The sequence below is a fragment of the Schistocerca nitens genome, chromosome 11 (genome assembly GCF_023898315.1).
Source record: "Schistocerca nitens isolate TAMUIC-IGC-003100 chromosome 11, iqSchNite1.1, whole genome shotgun sequence".
Taxonomy (NCBI): Eukaryota; Metazoa; Arthropoda; class Insecta; order Orthoptera; family Acrididae; genus Schistocerca; species Schistocerca nitens.
This window is the reverse complement of record NC_064624.1, coordinates 61886346-61907779: the sequence shown is the minus strand read 5'-3', so window position 1 is coordinate 61907779 and position 21434 is coordinate 61886346. Positions and strand designations below refer to the sequence as shown.

At 43.6% G+C, this 21434-nt stretch overlaps 1 protein-coding gene across 1 annotated transcript; it reads left to right on the top strand.

The window, feature by feature from the left end:
- Positions 1 to 242: 242 nt before the first annotated feature.
- Positions 243 to 21167, top strand: LOC126212626 (uncharacterized). The gene is made up of 3 exons (XM_049940054.1): positions 243 to 614; positions 7807 to 8038; positions 17974 to 21167. The coding sequence occupies exons 1-3, from the start codon at positions 243 to 245 to the stop codon at positions 18090 to 18092; spliced, it is 723 nt and encodes a 240-aa protein (XP_049796011.1). The 3' UTR covers positions 18093 to 21167.
- Positions 21168 to 21434: the final 267 nt, after the last annotated feature.

Here is a 21434-nt window from a genome sequence, read left to right as displayed (position 1 = left end):
CGTGATGTTTCGGCTCAGCGGTGTGTTATCCACATGGTATGTTCAGCATCAATCATTTCAATCTACAAATATATTTTTACAATAAGTGTAGTTACGTACAAACTCTCTCAGCTCCCAAATAAACACTAAAAACCAGGTGCGGCGAACCTTTTTCTTTTTTTGTGTGTGTGTGGGAACAGTAAACGTGAGTTTCTGGACATCACCCACAAGTATTTTACTTGAACTAACTTGTCATAAAAAGCATGTGGCAGACGTGCGCAGAAAACGAAAGAATAATTTTTTGTCACGTCTGTGTGTTGGCAGCTGGCCGCTCTGAAAACAAGAAGGAAAACGGCTGCGGTCAAGGCGAGAGGCGCCGCACTTCCTGTGGTTTCGCTCAACCGGCGGAGAGACTTCGTGTGCGCTCGTCGCTGTACTGGGACTGTTCTGCGTGCGACGCGCGCTGCGTGTGTCGCCACCTCAGTCAGCCTCGACAGCCGACGACGCGTCCAGCGGGCGTAGCTGCGTCGCCGCTGGCTCTGCTGGCATCAAACGGGGCGTCCGTGCTGGACTGCGTCTGCAGCCACGTCGGCCGCGGTGAGGGAGAGGTGTTTTCCTGCAGCTGTCAGCGCAGGGTAAGTACTTCCTCGTACATCATAGAGTCAAACGGCGCTATACACCGCGTCGTTTCGAACTTGTGAGAGGCAGCTGGGCTTTTGCATACTGCTACGAGGCAAGACTAAACGTCGCCAGCCTCACAGTGAAGGACCATGTTCATTAGGGGGAAACTACACTTAATGTCAACATTTAGGTGAATGGAATTTGTTCTCCATTTTGCGAATCAGAAGATAACACAAAGTTCGATTTGGCAAGGCTTTAAATTAATGATCTTCAGTTGTTTATTGGATTTAAAAAGTTTTCCAGGTGTATGCGAATAACACGAAGTCAGTCGCTGCGAAATGTGATAGACAGGATGCAGGATCCAACTACTCGCCAGATCCTACATTACCGATGCAAGTTCGTGAAAAGGTTGTGATGTAAGTGCCCTTTATGTATTTCTGTAATTTTTACATAATTATGAACGTTGTAGACATTACAGAAGCGATCAATAGCCTATCAATACGGCCACGGAAAACAGCTATAACTGCTTAAAGCATAACAATACTTCTAGAGAATCTATAATAAACTTCAAATTATTTGTGTCTTTGCGCAAGTGCACTGAATTGGAAGCCTGAGCATACGCAGTGATCAGTTGCCGAAAAGTTACTTATCATGAGTGAAAATGACGCACGCTACACAGAAACTAAAGGCATCTGAGCACCAGCTGAAAAACTGAAAGTAGATTACGCCGATTATTTGCATCAAATGAGCTGTTTTGGAACATTACTAGTTCAAACCATTTTCGTGGTTTTTTTTTTTTTTTTTGAGTTACCAGTCTTCTGATTGATTTGATGTAGCCGCCACAAATTTCTTTCCTTGCCAACCACTTCATCTCACAGTAGCATTTACAATCTACATCCCCAATTATTTGCTGGATGTATTCCAATCTCTGTCTTCATCTGCAATTTTTGCCTTCTACAGTTCCCTGTAGCACCACGGACGTTGTTTTCTGATGTCTTAATAGATGTCCTATGATCCTGTCCCTTCTCCCTGTCAGTTGTTTTCCACATATTCGCCGCGCGGGGTAGCCACGTTTCGCGCGGCTTCCCACATCGGAGGTTCGAGTGCTCCCTCGGGCATGGCTGTGTGTGTTGTCCTTAGCGTAAGTTAGTTTAAGTTAGATTAAGCAGTATGTAAGCCTAGGGACCGATGACCTCAGTGGTTTGGTTCCATAGGAACTTACCACAAAATTCCCAAAACAAAGTCCCACATATTCCTTTCTTCTCCGATTCGGCACACAACTTCCCATTCCTTACGTTATCACTCCACCTAATTTTCAACATTCATCTGTAGCACCACATCTCAAACGCTTCGATTCTCTTCTGTCCTGGTTTTCCAAAACACCTTGCTTCACATCCATACAATACTGTGCTCCAAACGTATTCTCAGATATTTCTTCCTCAAATCAAGATCTATATTTGATAGTAGTAGCTTTCTCTTGGCCAGGAATGCTCTTAATGCCGCTGCTACTCAGCTTTTGATGTTCTCGTTGCTCCATCGGTCATTGGTTATTCGATTTACAACACAATTAATATGTTCGTATCACAATGACCAAGACAAGTACACAACTGTGTGCACATAAGAAGTTAATGAGGATCCTCAGTGTTGCTTCCCAGCGTCTGGTTACTGTAACACAGAAACAACCTTTGGCAGCATACTATGATGAGAGACTTGTCGTTGCAGGAAGTGAGAGCCCAGTGAGCTGTTTTGGCAGACAGGGAGACCCACACTCACGTAAGAGGACCTTTCTCCTGGCCCTCTGCGAAGTTTTTTCTAACGGGATGTCCACACATGAGAATGGCCAGCTCACCATCTTCATTTCGCCAGTCAAATCGCTAGACTACAACTTTCAGAGCCGTTCCACAACGCTCTCTGTTCTCATACCAGAGGGTACCCAAACCCGCCAACAAATTTCCAAATTTCCATTCTGAATGCACCCTTCATCACTATCTGCAATGAGGTCCTCTGGCATCTGCGACTGTCTTGTTCACCTGTGTCGTCCGTTCGCCCCTTGTCTTCGTCAAGCGCCTTTTGCTACTGTGCAAATATCTGTGTGTCCGTAGCTGGGCAAAACCTGGGCTCGGAAAGCATCCGCCTCACCTAACCTGCCGGGGTGGCCGAGCGGTTCTACGCGCTACAGTCTGGAACCGCGCGACCGCTACGGCGCAGGTTCGAATCCTGCCTCGGGCATGGATGACTGTTATGTCCTTAGGTTAGTCAGGTTTAAGTAGTTCTAAGTTCTAGGGCACTGATGACCTCAGATGTTAAGTCCAATAGTGCTCAGAGCCATTTGAACCTCACCTAGTCAGAACAGTGGCGCCCAACTGCCCTCCTGCAGCAGCAATTCGAGTCCACTGCCGGAGGTTGCGGACGAGTTTCACCACCTCTCCGCCTCAGCACAGCTCGACGTCCCATCTGGCTAATAGCTTACGACCTATGCCTGTTTCTGTATATGGATAGCTCGTCCAAGTGGTCGTGCTCTGTGCGAACCTATTCAGTGACAGTAGTGAGTACTCGAACCGTCTAACATCTACGACTGTCTCACAGCCGCGCGGGGTAGCCGTGCTGTCTCGGGCGCCTTGCCACGGTTTGCGCGGCTACTCGCGTCGGAGGTTCGAATCCCCTCTCGGGCCTGAGTGTGTGTGTTGTCCTTACCCTAAGTTAGTTTAATTTACATTAAGCAATGTGTAAGCCTAGGGACCGTTGACCTTAGCAGTTTGGTCCCGTAGGAACTTACCACAAATTTCGAATTACTGTCTCGTATTTGTTGCGTACCATGTTGGAAAGTCGAGGTACTTTGAATACAATGATCGCCTTAATACCAGCGAGATTCTGAAAAATATTGGTCATGAGGAATTCGAGTAGCACTTTTTACACAAGGTATTCTGAGAGCTAACGTTCAAGGCAATCAAGTGGAGGATTTATTAACTCGTGAAGAACATATATCATACAAAATATTATTAAGAGGTGTACTAATACATGTGGTACCACGACTCAAGACGGATAAAGAATCATACAACATGTGCAGAAGTAACCGAAGGGAAGTGCGCTGTAACCATTACAGACCATATTGTATGTTAATTGCCTACTATACAATGCTAATAATAATCGCAGAAATTTCTCTGGTGGCGAAATTGTACCTTGAAAAGCTCCACATATACCCACTCACAAATTTACATGATTTCGAACTCATACAGACATTGGCAGCTTTCTTTAAAGGTTCATAAATACGAAACTTTGCACCCCACCTATTGGAATCAGTGAAATTGTACAAACAGTTTGTGGAGACAGGAAATGGAAGAATCAGATACGGTCAATCGTAGTTAAAGCAGGTGGTAGACGACAGGTTATCAGTAGGACACTAGCGAAATTCAGTCAGTCTGGCTTCCAAAATGCTCGTGGGGCCCATTCTAGAATATTACTGTGGGCACCACAGCAGACAGCACGACGAGAGGATTTTGGGAGTGTACAGAGAGATACGAAGGGTGTCAGGCTTGTCTGTGTTTTGCGAAAGTGTCACAGGAGTGCTGTAAAGCCTAAAGTGGTTGGGGCTTGGAGATAGGGGTCAGCTGTTTCAACAATGAATATTAAGTATGGAATCTGGGACTATACTACAGCCACCCACGCATTGCTGTGCTTGGGACCATGAAGACAGGATTAGATAAATTACTATGCACACAGAGTAATTTGAGGTGACACTCTTTCCGAGAACCTGATGCAAATGATTCTACAATATAAAGTACCTAGTACCAAGAACGCCACAGTGGTTGCTAAATTATGAATGCAGAGACACACTTCTGGCCATTACAACTGTTTTATGAATGTGTGATGTCTGAAGCAACAGACATCATGCAAAATCCGCAGTTGTGATGAATATTATGTAAAGTGAAGGTGGAGTCGGGTGAAAGGGAATGCAAGAACAGACAACAGGGATCCAGATAACTGATTTGTCGCGACGGGCTATGAATCCACGACCTTGGGTGCAGACGCACATCTGCGTTACATCTATAGAGAGAATCTAAAATCAGTGAGTGTGGAGGACATGTGTGAGACTGCAAGTAGGTGGCGCCTGGGTCGGCCGGGGAGCACGCCGGGGATAGTCCGCGCGTTCGCGACAAACGATCTGCCTGGGTGGCGCAGTGGTTAATGCAACCGTCTAGTAAGCAGAAGATCCCTGGTTCGAGTCCTTGTTCGCCTGGTCCGACACACGATTTGACTCTTCGCCGCTCATTCCGTATAAAGTCCAGATGCAGCTGATGTTATTAGTTTCTTTCCCTTCCTTTCCTTTCTCCCACCTGCACCTTCAATTTACGTAACATTACCACTGTAACACAAGCCCAGACACGATGGACAACATGAGGCCTTGAATTATTTGCTTGAAAGATAATGTTAACAAGCTCTTAAAAACAGTGGGCAGCCACCGAACTAGACAAATCGGAAATATGGGCGGCTGCTGTCCACCTTACCGACTATGGGCTACGTACAAAATAGCACCCCATACAATTCTGCCAGCTGCTGCCTATGTATGGGAACGACAAATGTTGCGTGGCCGCCTATGCTCTCCTTGGAGCCTCAACACATTGACACATCCATCGCGATGCTGCAATGAGAATGGCGACTATCCTGAATAGACGATAGTGTGAGATGCCCTGTTTTCGGGTATCTAAGAAAATCTAAGGATATGGTTGCTTAAAAATCAGCTGAAATTTTCCAAAAAATACGGATTTATGTCCGACATAACATATTTTGGTTATATACATCCGTTTATAGCAAAACTCAGCAGATTATATTTAATAATTTATATCAAAGAAGTTTTTCATTTGGGATTGTGTACTAAAAGGATGAGCAATTTCAAATTGTCTGTCTCTTAATTTCATAAGGAAAATTCTAAATTCCAAACCTATAGAAATGTCGTTTTATTACAAATAGTACAAAAAGTAATATTGAGATATTCCAGTTCGATTACAATAATGATACTCTTATAACTACATTTATAGTTTCCACATTTGTACATCTTCCATCCAGGTTTCTGAGTCCCAGTACACAGCTCATGTACCCAACGGAAACATTCTAAACATCTTACCCAATCTTCCCCTGATTTATCTTTATGGTATGAGACAGAATAATAGAGGCAGTCCTCATGTGCGCTGTCTTTGTCGTCTGTCAAGAGGAGGGAAACAGAATCCTTAGCAAATGATAACTCATATGTCCATTTTATTTCCTCCCCATTGTATTGTTCTGGCTGACCTTTTGGGTGCTTTAGTGTTTTTACCTTTTAGAATATTGTCCTACTTCTTCTAAAATTGCTGTGTTGCATTTTAGCTTGTCTTGAGTTGACGACTCTTCCTAAAGCACATTTGAAACGTCCCCTTTGAACAATTGTACAAGACTGTGCTTAAAGTGACACACAATACTTTTTAGCGCAACGCAATCTGACTTTCAATAATCCCTACAAAAGAATGGCCCTGAATAACATTAAACTATACCTTTCAGAAATCACTTACCTCACAAAAATCTTCATTACTCGAACTACTGCAATACAGCGAGCGCCACTACTGCCAGCTAAATAAAAGATTCAAACTACGGAAGGCACTAACTACTGATAGGGATAGTTAGCAAATGAAAGATATTAATAGAGAACAAACAATGTATTTACCTTAATAGTCATAATATATGTAGCAGTTCATGACAAATTACAAAACTCCGCCATCTCTCTGCCCACATCCACCACTGCTGGCGGCTCACCTCCAACTGCCCAACGCTACGCGCTGTTCACATCCAGCTGCCGCTGCTCAACACTACAATGGCAGACAACAATGCAAACCAGCCACAGACTGCACACAGCACAGCCAGTGATTCTCACACAGAGCGCTATGTAACGTTGCCAATAAGAAAACATAAACAGCCTACTTACACATTTTCCGTCTACCCTAGAGCCCAGTTTCTCTTCCGAGTTTCCTGACTTTAAGTAATCTAAAAGCGTAAATTTTGCCACCTGAAACACTTTCGGCGCTTTTAAGAAACCCAATTCATTGCCTTCCTCCTGAAAAGAAATAAAAAGCGAAATCTAGAAAGAGGCACATTTGTCAGATGGTCGAAATTGTCACCCTAACAGTATCCGAAATTAGGCACCTTTACCTCTAGACAAACATGGTTGACCTATCGAAAAATGTAATGAATTACTGCATTCAAAAGCTACTCACAGGTTTCGATAATATATCACCAATAAATAAGACTAAAAAATCAACTTACCATCCGATTGCGTTGCTTACATTAAAAAACTAAACTAAACTCTGCCCGAATAGACCATGAAGACCCAACGGTACCGACCGGCCGCCGTGTCATCCTGAGCCCACAGGCATCACTGGATGTGGATATGGAGGGGCATGTGGTCAGCACACCGTTCTCCCAGCCGTATATCAGTTTACAAGACTGTAGCCGCTACTTCTCGATCAAGTAGCTCCTTTAGTTTGCCTCACCAGGGCTTAGTCTGCCTGGCTTGTCAACAGCACTTGGCAGATCAGATGGTCACCCATCCAAATGCTAGCCCAGCCAGACGGCACTTGACTTCGATGATCTGATGGGAACCGGTGTTACCACCACGGCAAGGCTGTTGGCTGTTTCTTAACTGTGTCTACAAAATATTACATTCAAATGTAAGATATTAAGAAAAAAATCAGCTATAAGCACAGAACGTGGCTGATATGCTTGGCAGTTAGCAGGGTAGTAAAATGGTGGCAGTGCATGGATTTCATCTAGTTTCCGCTTTGAGAGCACTGTCCAAAGAGAAAATAGCCAATCACCCGGTATTGGGCCACCATCAGAAAACAGGGCACCCTACCCTATGGTGTTACCCCAGTGTACAGCTTCGTCATTGAACTCACCAGCGTCATCGCACCTCTCATTGCGTCCACGTCCAGGTGAGTCGCCACCATGGTCACAGTGGTGATAGCCAGCTGAAGCGCTGATGTACTGCTCGTGGAAGCATGTAGTGCACTTCATGCCTTGTTGATGTTTGTCCATTGCCCCTCTCGTGTTGTTGCAGTTTCAATGGATGGTGTTGTTGATGTGGAGGCAGGTAATTAAAGCCCTGTCTGAGCAGGGTGCAGCCCTCAAGATGACCGGAAAACGTTTTACAGGAAGTCACTGGATGTTGCAACTGTGCAGGACCTCGACACGCCTAGCATCGCGGTGCCGGTTGTGGCGCGCCTGGCACAGAGTAGCTGGTGTCACGGACCACCGTCGCCTGCAGAGGGAGACCAGCAGCCCACAGACGAGGAGGGTCACGGCGGCGCCCTGGTGGCTGTTCGCGGCAGCGTCTGGACCTCTGGCAGGGGACTCAGCGGTGGCCTCGCGTGCCTTGTCGCTGCCGACTGCACCAACCCCTGCTCCGTGCACGGTATGTACACCACTGAAGGCTACAACCACTGATTATACATCTGATTCTCCTCTTCACTTGTTACATTCGGTCTGCTGCCACTTGACATGTTTGCTTAGACTACGCATAAGTGACAACACATCGGCCAGCCACTAGGAGACAGCAGGCTATGACGGCGTAAACACCGTATCTAGCTTCGTAAATGTCCTCCATTAACCAGGAGCAGAGTAAGATTGTTCAGGTATAACCCAGCTGAAGCCACACACTAATGATCAGATCCTGCAGGGCCAGCAGTCTTCGGAGATGTTGATTCCTATGTTTCAGCCGCCGTTCCAAATACACTGCCGGAGGAAAACTGTACACTATCGTCAAGGGCTGTGTAAGAGTGTTCCTGGAGCCACTCTGCGGCAATTCCAGAAGTGTGGGGTGTCGCATTGTCCTGCTGGAATTGCCGAAATCCGTCTGAATGCACAATGGACATGAATGGATGCAGGTGATCAGACAGGATCACCAGTGAGGGCCTTATATAGACGTATCAGTGGTCCCATATAACTGCACATGCCCCACACCGTTACAGAGCCGCCAGCAGCTTGAACCGTCCCCTGTCGACATGCAGGGTCCATGGATTCATGAGGTTGTTTCCATGCCCGTACACGTCCATCCACTCGATACAATTTTAAACGAGACTCGTCGACCAGGTAACATGTTTTCAGTCATCAACAATCCAATGTCCGTGTTGACGGCCCAATCGAGGCATAAAGCTTTGTGTCGTGGGTACACGAGTGGACCTTCCGTTCTGGAAGCCCATAACTATGATGTTTTGCTGACTGGTTCGCACGCTGGTACTTGTTGATGGCCTAGCGATGAAATCTGCAGCAATTTGCAGAAACGTTGCATTTCCCGCACATTGAATGATTCTCTTCAGTCATCGTTGGTCCCGTTCTTCCAGGATGTTTTTCCGGCTGCAGCGATCTCGGAGAGCTGATGTTTTAACAGATTCCCGATATTCACGGTACACTCGTGAAATGGTCGTACGACAAAATCCGCACTAGATGACTACCTCAGAGATGCTGTGTCCCATCGCTCGTGCGCCTGTAAAACGACGTTCAAACTCACTTAAATGTTGATAACCTGCCATTGTAGCAGTAGTAACCGGTCTAACAACTGCGTCAGATACTTGTTGCGTTATACAAGCGTTGCGACCGCAGCGCCGTATTCTGCCTGTTTACATACCACAGTATTTGAATGCGCATGCCCATACCAGCTTCTTTGGTGCTTCTGTAACTTGAATACTGAAGAGTTTTAGTCATTCATTTCTCTCAGAGATTGGCGAAAAAATGGCGCTGATAAGGTCTGTGCAGCTTCTGTTTTCACTCTATAGGCATAACGGTGCTGAGTGTCTAGGTAAACAGTTTCTGAAAGTTTCGTTCTGTGGTACAACCACGCCCCGACGACGAATAAGTACTCCTGGTTAACAGCTTCAGCCATATGTACAGGGTAGCGTTGTATGCCTGCAAGAAAGAACATACATTTATAGACAGACTGCCACACATGTAGACCTCAAAGCACCGGCGCAGAGTCGCAAGTTTCAACACTCGTCTGCGGAACATCACCCTTAGTTTAGGTGTCCGAGCTTCTGTACAGTACAGACGCACGTCAAGGGAGACGCGTTGTGTGAGCGGCGGTGGCCGACCGAACACCATCTAGGGAATACATAGGGGACACGATGTACCTGGTGTCATCAGGGACCACAGAGACCTGCCAGCTTGCATCAGCATTAATGTCACATGTGCCTCTAGCCAGGCTACTGGAGACACCATGACACTACTAGAGGTGGCTACTCTGGTGCTGTGAAATGGAACAAAGAGTGGAATGGCGCTCCTGTCTTCAGTGATGAGAGTAGGTTCTGTCTATACGTGAGTGACGTACATATACGTCTATGGAAAAGACCTGATAAGCTGGCTATTCCAGACTGCATTCCCCCATAACACACTTGTGCCATTCTTCAGGGTTCATGGTGTGTGGTGGGAGGCATAAATTACAGTCCCCAGTCACATTTGGTGTTTCTGCAGAGTAAATTAACCAGGGCCCACAACATTCCACAGGTTATTATTCAGGTGAGACTCCCAGCTTTTCGACGGGAAGTTGATGTGCCTCTTCAGCAGGATGATGCACATCCACATATGGCTGCTGTGGCCCAACGTTCTCTTCATGACGTTCAACAACTGCCCTGGCCAGCAAGATCACCAGATGTCTTGTCAACAGAATATGCACCGGACGTAAGTGAAAACTTACTCGTTTTGCAGGGCCTGCATGAACTGTTGCCGAATTGCAACATGTGAAAGATGTTTGGAACACGATACTGGAGAACGAAGAATAGAGCGGTGTTCCTTTGGACATGCATGCATACCAGATGGAACACAGGCACTGGAATGTAGTAATTATCCTCCGATATTAACCAGCGTCTTTCAATTAAAATTTTCCCTCCGTAAAGGAATTACAAAATGATTGTACAGCAACAGGTTGTGATGCAGGGACAACTATGTATGGAAGTTTGGCTCTGGCCTTGAGGCGTGCACGGATAGCCAAAGGGGTTGAGGCGACCACTCGCGTACATCAGGAAATCCTGGTTCGAGTTCCAGTCTGGCTCAAATTTTCACTGATGTCATTGCCGTATACATTTGACGCTTTTTCGTATTCGCAACTGCGAATACGCTTCATGTATGTCTGGGAAACTCTGTCATTGGATGCTATTCGGCACATTTATGATAGTCTGCGTTCAAGATTTCGCGCCTGCGTTGTTGCCGGAGGGTGGGGGGGGGGACGACGACACTGTCTATTCATGTGATTGTGACTGTGAATGTGGCAAATCTGTTTCGCTTCTTGTCCCACAGTCAAGTGATAATGTTATGGTAGCCTAAGATAACAAACCTGTTTTCAGTTAAATAAATATAAGCTGAAGAACATCAGGTGCTTCCCTTACGATATTACTGTCACGTTCTGTCAGTCACTGAGGAGGAGTTCAGATACTTTATTTTCTTCCAGTCGGACTTAAGTCTTAATAAAAATCAGTTGTATTATACATCACAATATGTCCATAACGTGCTAAGGGAAGATATCAGAATACTGAAATCTGGAACTGTGAGCCTCTGAAGTGTAAGTACAATTCAGAATTGAGATAAAGAAATAAGTAGATGAGCTTTCCTGGTTGGACAGCAAACTAACTGATTATGGCCGAAGCAGAAAGGATATAAAATGCGGACTGCATATAGCTTCAAAAGCATTTCTGAAAAAGAGCAATTTACTGACATCTAATACAAATCTAATTTCCCGAGTGTAGACTCGTACAGAAGTGAAATGTGGGCGGTAAGCACTTTCGACAAGAAGATAATATATGAAATGTGGGTTACAAAAGAATGTTGAAGGTTACATGGGTAGATCGATTAACTAATGAAGAGTTACTGAATCAAACAGGGTGACGATGATCTTAGCTTTGTGGTGCACTCAGCTGCATGGTCATGAGCGCCGATGCAAAGTCCCAATTTCTTACACACTCCAATCTAGCCACTGTCATGATTGATGATGATGATGAAATGATGAGGAAAACACAAACACCCAGTCCTCCAGGTAAATAAAATCCCCATCCCACCTGCGAATCGTACCCAGGACCCCATAATGCAGAGGCAGCAACGCTAGCCACTAGACCGCGAGCTGCAGGCGAAAAAAACTGCGAAGAATTTATAGTACAGTTTTACTAAAAGAAGGGTATGGCTGATAGTACGCATTCTGAGGAATCAAGCCATCGTCTTTTTGGTAGGGGGGCAAGTGTGTGGGGTAAAATAAATGTAGACGGATACAAATGCTTGAATACAGTCGGCAGGTTCAGACAGATGTATGCTGCAATAATTTATCTGGATGAAGAGATTTGCACAGGACAGAGTCGCTTGAAGAACTGCATCAAACCAGTCTTCGGACCGAAGACCACTAAAACAACTCTGCAGCTCGAGGTTATAACCACAAGGTTATCGTTGCTGCCTCCTGGTCCCGGCGTTCCAGGTTCGATTCCCGACCGGGTCGGTGATTTTCTCTGACTGTGGTCTGGGTGTTTGTGTTGTCCTCATCATTTCATCATCATTCAGGAAAATGGCGAGACTGGACAGCGCAAAAATTGGAAATTCGCGAGGGCTCTGATAACCACGCCATTGAGGGCCCCGCAAACCGGAATCTTCATCATCATCACAAAAACAAATAGCAATGGAAATTGCAATAATGACAGCAATAAAATTGTTTAACATTAACTGTGCCAGTAACGGGAGAAACGAAAATCTGAAACTTGCTGACACACCAGAACTGTGTGTCAGACTGCGGCCCAGAGGCAGCCCCCATTCTTCCGCTGCGTTTACCGACTGCAATACCGAGGCAGGAGCGTCGCCTCGCACTCACAGCTTCAGTCCTGGCACCGCCTCCCTTCCGGAACTCACACTGGAAATGGTAGTCACGTTCCCAGCATAGCACTGGAACTGTTGGCAAAACAGGGAAACATCCACGTCCAGCAGAGGGATCGGTTATCTGCTTTCCATAAACAGTTTTCGAGCCTTTGCATGCATTCGCTGACTTACACTACGTGCTGAATTATGAAATGTGTAGAGTCTTGTACCTCAAGGAAACAAGGGAGCGAACGTTGTTATGAGTGGCCAGTATCCTCTTTCTACAACACAAATGCGCACGTGAAGTAATATCATTCTTTATTTACATAAACTGAATACTTAACTTTAATAGAGTCCATGTCTTGTGATGCAAGCTCTTCAGTAATAGTCCTCATGAAGACAATAATGGTAATCTTGTTTTGTTTAATTCTCTAATATTACCTGTGAGTATTTCATTGCACGTCAGTAGCTTTTATTCAACTAGTTTTGTTGTTTCTGCGAGTGGTGCTGAGGTGTAAAAGTTCTCCATATCAAAAGAAATGAGTGAAGCTGTGTGTTGAATGTGCAAGTTTTTCAGTTGTGTTTGAAATTAATTTTTGTTGTTGATCATTTCATAATGTTGTATCTTGACTGTGTTACGTGTTTTTCCACATGGTATGATGGTGCATTTATGAAATTTATGACTAGCCTCACAGGAATATTTGGTTTCTGAAGCTCGGGTTGATTTTTGGGTGCAGATGTTTTTGGGTTCTTTTGTGTGAGGTGTTGTTTCTGTCTAACAGTGAGTATATGTCTGATGCCCTTGAGGTTGGTTTTGTGTGTGTGAAAATGTGCCTCTGGACCAGATTTCTGTTTTGTGATGATTGAGTAAATGATTTCTTCTGTTTTTCTATGTATTGTTCCATACTAATAAGTACTGTGGTGTTTCCTTTATCAGCTCTATTGATTATGTTGCTGGAGTGTAGGTTTTTTTTTTTTGTAGTATCGTTTTCTAGTTCAGGTTTCCTGTTATGATTTTTATCTGACATGGTGATCGTGTTGTTTCTTTCATCTTTACCAGTTCACGTGTTAGTGCTACATTTAGTGCTACTTTGTCCTTTCTCTTCCTCTGTCTGACTGCTTTCTGTGTCTACAATCACAATTTTTATGTAGTGTTTGTCTGTCATGGTAATAATGTTGTGCTCGTGAACTTTTCCTGGTATCTGTGCTTCTTCCTCTTTTAATTCCGTATTTGTGGCATTTAGTAGTTTAGGGTGGAATGTGTGAAGATGTATCTGTCGCACTTTGTGTATGTATCTTACAGTTTGTGTTTACTAGCGATTATTTTACTTTTGTATGTGATTTTGTTCCATTTGTATTTCAGTGTTTTTGCTGTCAAGTGTTTAATTTCCTGTGGCATGCTAATCATCACTTTAAGACTGTCAATAAATGCAAATAAGCGGCAAACTACATCACGTGACATTCTATTAGGCATGAATATCTTGCTATAAAGCGATTTGATTTTTAATTTTAATCGAGTTTGTCAAGTAAAAGATTTTGTTCTTTCTGCCACCAATAAGTTTTTTCTGACGTTTACATTTACATAAGGTGGAATTATAGCATTTATTTTGGCTTTTTTAAGTTGAATATGAAGTCGTGGATGCTGTTGTATAGTCTGAGACGAACATTCTTGCAATTATCGTATAACCAGATGGAACACATTAGACGTGGCTATATCGTCATTTTTTTGTTTTCAGTCGTTCCTTTATTGATTCTGTATTGTTGAGCATGCAGCTAAGTTAATGGCTGTTTGTACTGGACAATACGTATTTCGCTCTTTTTTCTTTGTGAAGCATTCTAAGTGGCTGTAATACATGCTTGCTTTTCTTACAATGTTTTTGCTATATAATAATTACCAATTTTTCACTAATTAAGGTTTTTCTTCTTCTTCTCTTTATATTAGGTGAGAAACCACTCTTTGTAGCACATGTTTGGAGAGGTTAAATTATGTTTTGTTTCTACTTATCAATTGAAGTCTCATTACTGCCTGTGTGCCACTGTGAGGCTACAATTGTGTGGTCTACATACCCAGGATGTCAATGCTTTTAGAACCCATTTAGACTTAACACCTTACTTCCTGATTACTGTGTGTGCTATTCACAAGTGTTATTCCGTGTTGTTGTTCACTCATCTTTTGTTGAGTTGTATTGTCTGTTTTTAGCTTAATATTCTTTCGTTTCATGCGTGTGTTTTTCATTATTCTCTGGTTTTCATTATTTTAGTGGTTAACATGATGGACTGTTGATAACAAATTTCATAAGTGAATGCCTGTACAATGAGCTAGCGATGGATTAAAGAGATACCTGCAAGATGTATTGGTGTGAACCCAACACCTCGTTCTAATAACTTTCTTTTGGGAAACTTCAGTTTCGATTTACCCAAGAATATTATCCCATAAGGCATCATTGAAAGAAAAAAAAATGCAATTTAAATTGACTTACTGACTGTTATATCACAAAAGTTGGAAGCTGTTCTGATGTCAAAAATAGCTAGTTGTAATAGTTTTAGCAGGAGTACTATAAGGTTTTCCCAGTTCGAGTATTCATCAAAATGCACACCTAAGAACTAATGAAATATTAAATGCTCTTAGTAACCGGAAGTGACCCCATGTGACTTTTTGTGATCTCTCAAAGGCTTTTGATTGTGTAAATCATGGAACACTTCTAGATAAGCTCAAGTACTGTGGTATAAATGGGATTGCACTGAAATTGTTTAAATTATACCTAACTGGAAGAGTGCAGAAAGTCGAAATAAGCAGTTCACATAATATGCAAAAACTGGTGATTTCTCAAACTGGAGAACAGTCAAGAATGGGGTGCCACAAGGTTCGGCCTTGGGTCCTCAGCTGTTCTTAATATATATTAATGACGTGCAATTCTATATTCACGAAGATGCAAAGCTGGTACTTTTTGCTGATGATACAAGTATAGCTATCACAACCAACAGACAAGAATTAATTGGTGAAATTGTAAATGATGTTTTTCAGAAAATCATTAAGTGGTTCTCTGCAAATGGGCTCTCATTAAACTTTGACAAAACACAGCATATACAGTTCAACATAGTAAATGGAATGGCACCATTAATAAATATAGACTTTGATCAGAAATCGGTAGCTAAGGTAGAATATTCCAAATTTCTAGGTGCATCCATTGATGAGGGGTTGAATTGGAAAAAATACACTGAAGATCTGCTGAAACATTTGAGTTCAGCTACTTATGCTATTAGGGTCATTGCAAATTTTGGCGATAGACATCTCAGTAAATTAGCTTACCACACCCACACCTTTTGTCATTCTCTGCTTTCGTATGGCATCATATTCTGGGGTAACTCATCATTGAGTAAAAGAGTGTTCATTGCACAAAAGCGTGTAATCAGAATAATTGCTGGAGCTCATCCAAGATCATCCTGCAAACACTTATTTAAAGAGCTAGAGATCTTCACTGTACCAACACTATATATATATATATATATATATATATATATATATATATATATATATATATATATATATATATTCACTTATGAAATTTGTTATTAACAGCCCAAACGAATACAAAAGTAATAGCAGTGTACATGGCTACAACACTAGAAGAAAGGATGATCTTCACTATTCAAGGTTAAATCTAACTTTGGCTCAGAAAGGGGTAATTATGCTGCCACAAAAGTCTTTGGCCATTTACCTAATAGCATCAAAAGTCTGACATATAGTATTTAAAAGGAAATTAGAAGAATTTCTTAATGGCAACTTCTTCTACTCATTAGATGAATTTTAGGATATAGTAGGTGAGTAATTTCCCCAACACCCACAAAAACATTAAAAATATTAAGTGTCATCTAATATTTAGTGTAATGTAATATCTTGTATAGACACCTGTTATTAACCTGGCACGTTCCACATCAGTACCAAGTGTTGTATTCATGATCTATGGAACAAGTACAAATCTAATCTAATCTAATCTAATATAGATGAGCTTTTAATGGTGTTTTCTGAGAATTGTTTGGTGATTCTCTGAAGATGACCTCACCACAAATTTTGAGAATCCATGCTACATTTATTTCTGTAAAACAAACAGAGCCACACAAACAGCTGATGTAGCACATGAACAGGAGTCAGTAAACAGTGCAGAATGCTGCAGTTCTTTGAGTGTAGATACTGACGAAAATTAGAACTGGAGGAAGTTGCTGCTCAAGAAACTGAGTTGAGCTTCATTTACTCTTCGTATAATTATGGTTTTGGAAACAAACGAATGAAACTCTTGAAAAATTTTACACATTTTCACTAAAAATAATTCTTACAGAATAATTGTCTGGGGTAGCTTGTCACTTAGAAAGAAAATATTACACAAAAGCGAGGAGTAAGATCTGCGCAGATAGTCACGCAAGGTAACACGCCGTTTCTGGGATTTGGGGAGCTGAGCCTGACACCAGAGAGAATCCGCCCGCGCGTTAACGATTTAGGCTGGAAGGCTGGCGAGCTGACCGGACTGGGCATGGGTTTTAGGTGGTTTCCCACGTCCCGCTAGGTTCGATACGTAGGAACTGTACAAGTCAGGTAAATTATTCGATCATCTGACATCTGGCTAAGTGAATTCCAGGCTGGATACCACGTTACATGCTACATAGACATTTAGTACACGTTTTCACAGTTCCACATAGGATTTACTCTACAGATAGACAGATGGTGTACACTAATTCCGTATTGTTGACTGTAAATGTGTAGTCTTCTTGAACCCACAGTCTAACCACCTGTTTGCACGCTTGTGCTGTGGCTCTATACCCGGAGCTAAAGTGGTTAGAGCCCCAGTGGTGGAAAAAATTACCACTGCCAGTATTTGGCCGTCAAGGGGAGGAGAGGTGGTGACGTAATGTTCCTGGTCACCAGACTTGGCGCCAACGCCCTGGTTTAACTGCCAGGCCTCTCTGCAGTGCCTGATGATGTGAGGGCGTGCGACACTGTCGATGGCGATCCGTCTGTCGGATGGGGACGTTAAGCTCTGCGGCCCACATGGTGCTATTCGGAAGTGGTCGGTTATGTGCCGGGAATGGCTGCCTTATTTCACCATAATCATAATCATCATAGTCATATTGATCATCACACAATACAAGCATTACGCTACACTACACTACACTACACACACACACACACACACACACACACACACACACACACACACACACAGGATGTATATGTAGTATTACACCAAGTTGATTTAATGGAGCGTGTTCGAAATAAACAAACAAAGACCAACACAGCATAAGCGAGCAGTAAGGATAATGTGTGGTGGTCACCCATGATCGTCATGTAGGTGTGTCGTTTTCAAGGGGTTAGGCATCTTATTTGCACTATGACGACACATATATTCGCTAATGGAATTTGTTATAAATAATGCATCACATTTTCAGAAGAAGTGTGACTTCCATACTTTCACCACGGAGATATCGACAGTAGGTTCTCCATATTTCCCCAGCACCATCGCTGTTTTCTTTCAGGCTGCGGCCGACGTGCCTGCAGACGCAATCCAGCACGGAGGCCCCGTTTGATGCAAGCAGAGCCAGCGGCGCCGCAGCTACGCCCGCTGGACGCGTCGTCGGCTGTCGAAGCTGACTGAGGTGGCGACACACGCAGTGCGCGTCGCACGGAGAACAGTCCCAGTACAGCGACGAGCGAAGCGGAAGTCTTTCCGCAGGATGAATAAACCACCGGATCTCAGTCTCATTCATTTTTCCTTTCAGAATGATCTGCTGCCAACACACAGTCGTAACAGAAAATTATTCGTTAGTTTTATGTGTACTTACTTATACTCTACGCTTTCAGAACGACAACGACTTCAACTAAAAGTTTTGTGGACCATGTCCAGAAATTATGGTTTACTATTCCGATACCAAAATCGTCAGGCCTGCCCTTCCTTTGCATGAGCCGAAGGATTAGGACCACTGCCCAGCGCGAGACAGAATGCCAGGAGGAGGGGCTGTGGGAACGTGACGCGCTGAGGAGTGTGCAGAGTCGCAGCAGAGAAGAATGTGGAGTAATTCTAGAAATGGCCAGGGCTGCAAAGTGGGAAAACAGTTGACACATGCGACTCTGACACAGCACAGAGTGTTATTAGCCGATGCATGGGAATGGAACTGGTTGGAGGACAGAGAAACCACAGGAAGGAGACAAGGTGTTGGTAGGGGACGCCTTATCGCAGGTTGTGGAGGTCAAAATCTTGCCCGCTCTGTAGTGCAGGATTGGCGGTGATCTGTGGCCAAGCTGACGGCAGAGCACAACCCTGGTGCTGACGACCCTTACCTGTTACCGTGGTGGTACGACGACATCGTCAGCTGCGACTGCAGAGAGTACACTGAGTTTGAACAGTAGATCAATGGAAACCCGTCTCCAGATAAACAGATTTCTTTGATACGCTAGATCGGTGGTCGTGTTGCTGATACGCCATCATCCACGCGAGCAGCTGCAGCAGACCCCAGACGTGAGTCGGTGGGGAAAGTGTTATGCGTGACCTGTGCGCATATGTCTGCTGCTGTACACCTCCGTAAACCTACCGTGGGTTTGTCGAAGACATGCCATCCTGAATGCCGGCTGTATTGCGTTCCACAGATGGACCATGTCTCATACATTTACACATGGTTAAAATATTTGATCGGCTTGCTTACGATTTCGTGGGATTTGGATTCTATAACACCAACACTTCATGCTACTCATCAGTTTCAATAGTTCATAAATAATGTTTTATTTCTATTTCCCACATAATTTGTTAATATTGATGTTAACTTGTAATTTAGCATTTAATATGTACATTTTCTGTATGTGAATTGTAAACTGTGACATATTGTATAGTGTATATATTATTCGTCCGTTTTGTTACAGTCCTAGATACATTTTTTTTTCTCAAACTCAATCAATAGATGCGAGTTGCTGTTTTTTTGAGTCTTACGATACCATTTTTGTTTTCATTTGTGCAGTACCTCATTTTTTGCACATGAACATGGGTTTTTATTGTACTCATCCATTATATCTGGTTTTTATCCTATGTCACATTTATAAGAATATTCGGTATGCTTTCTATGTACAAGTATGGGCAGCCTAGAAATCCAGGAAAGTTGGTAATCTTAACGAACGAAAATGAATGAGATGTTACATCTTGTAAACTGAAAACAATTTAATGAAATAAATTATTGTAAGAACTCTAGTTTCGTTGAGACCATCACAAAATCACAGAGAATATTTTGTTTTAGTGACTGAAGATATACACTGAAGAGCCAAAGAAACTTGTACACCCGACAAATACATCGTGTAGGGCCCCCGCGAGCACACACAAGTGCGGCAGCAAGGCGTGGCATGGTCTTGACTAATGTGTGAAGTAGTGGTGGAGGGAACTCAAATCATGAATCCTGCAGCGCAGTCGATAAATCCGTAAGAGTACGAAGGGGCGGGGGGGGGGGGAGATCTCTTCTGAACAGCACGTTGCAAGGCATCCCAGATATGCTCAATAATGTTCGTGTCTGGGTAGTTTGGTGGCCAGCGGAACTGTCCAAAGTCAGAAGAGTGTTCCTGAAGCCACTCTGTAGCAATTCTGGATGTGTAGGATGTCGCATTGTCCTGCTGGAATTGCCCAGGAATGCACAATGGACATGAATGGATGTAGGTGGTCAGGACGCTTACATATGTGTCACCTGCCAGAGTCGTATCTAGACGTGTCACGGGTCCCATATCACTCCAACTGGACACGCTCTAGACAATTACAGAACCTTCACCACCTTCAACAGTCCTCTGGTGGCACGCAGAGTCCATGAATTGATGATGTTGTCACCATACCCGTGCACGTCCATCCGCTCGATAGAATCTGAAACGGGACTCATCCGATTAGGCAACACGTTTCCAGTCATCAACAGTCCAACGTCGGAATTGAAGGGCCCAGGTGAGGTGTAAAGCTTTGTGTTGTGCAGTGAACAAGGGTACAAGAGCGGGTCTTCGGCTCCGAAAGCCCATATCGATGATGTTTCGTTGAATGTTTCGCACGCTGACACTTGTTGATGGTTCAGCACTGAAATCTGCAGCAGTTGGGGGAAGGGTTACACTTCTGTCACTCTATCTTGAGTCGTCGTTGGTCCCGTTCTTGCAGGATCTTTTAGCGGCCCCAGCCATGTCGGAGATTTGATATTTTACCGGATTCGTGATATTCACGGTACACTCGTGAAATGGTCGTACGGCAGAATCCCCGCCTCATCGCTACCTCGGGGATGCTTTGTACCATCGCTCGTGCACCGACTATAACGCCACGCTGAAACTCATTTGAACCTTGATAACCTGCCACTGTATCAGCAGTAACCGATCTAACAACTGCGTCAAAACTTGTTTTATGTAGGCGTTCCCGACCGCAGCGCCGTATTCTGCCTGTTTACGTACCTCTGTATTTGAATACGCTTGCGCATACCGGTTTCTTTGGCGCTTCAGTGTATATTGGTACAGGGGGAAACATTGTTCTCCGAAATATTTTACGGGATTATTAATTTATACACTGCACACGTTGGATTCACAAACTATACAGCGAAGTATGTTATAGTATATACTACATTATACAGGGCTATACTACACGATAAAACCGTTGGAATCGACTGTTCAACGTGGATGACCTATAACTGTGAAGTAAAACTACATAATATATTTATATTTCAAATCACAATCCCAGTAGTTATTGGTAACTATCTTATAGATTTAATATAGCATCCAACATCTGACTACAGAAAAGTTTTAAATATATCTTGGCTAAAAAACATGGCATTACCAGCTGGAGACGATTACAGAATGGATCGCTGCTCGATCCCTGAGGAGCTCTTTTTAGGTTGTAAGGTTGAGTTTTTTGTGTTGTCGATGTGAATGCCAGAGAGAGAGAGAGAGAGAGAGAGAGAGAGAGCATGTTACGTTACTGTTAAGCAATCTTTGCTCCTGT

Coding starts and splice junctions, on each gene's coding strand:
- LOC126212626 (XM_049940054.1), top strand. CDS start 243: ATGTGGCAGACGTGCGCAGAAAACGAAAGAATAATTTTTTGTCACGTC. Junction 615..7,806: donor CCTGCAGCTGTCAGCGCAGG/GTAAGTACTTCC, acceptor GCAACTGTGCAG/GACCTCGACACGCCTAGCAT. Junction 8,039..17,973: donor CAACCCCTGCTCCGTGCACG/GTATGTACACCA, acceptor GTTTTCTTTCAG/GCTGCGGCCGACGTGCCTGC.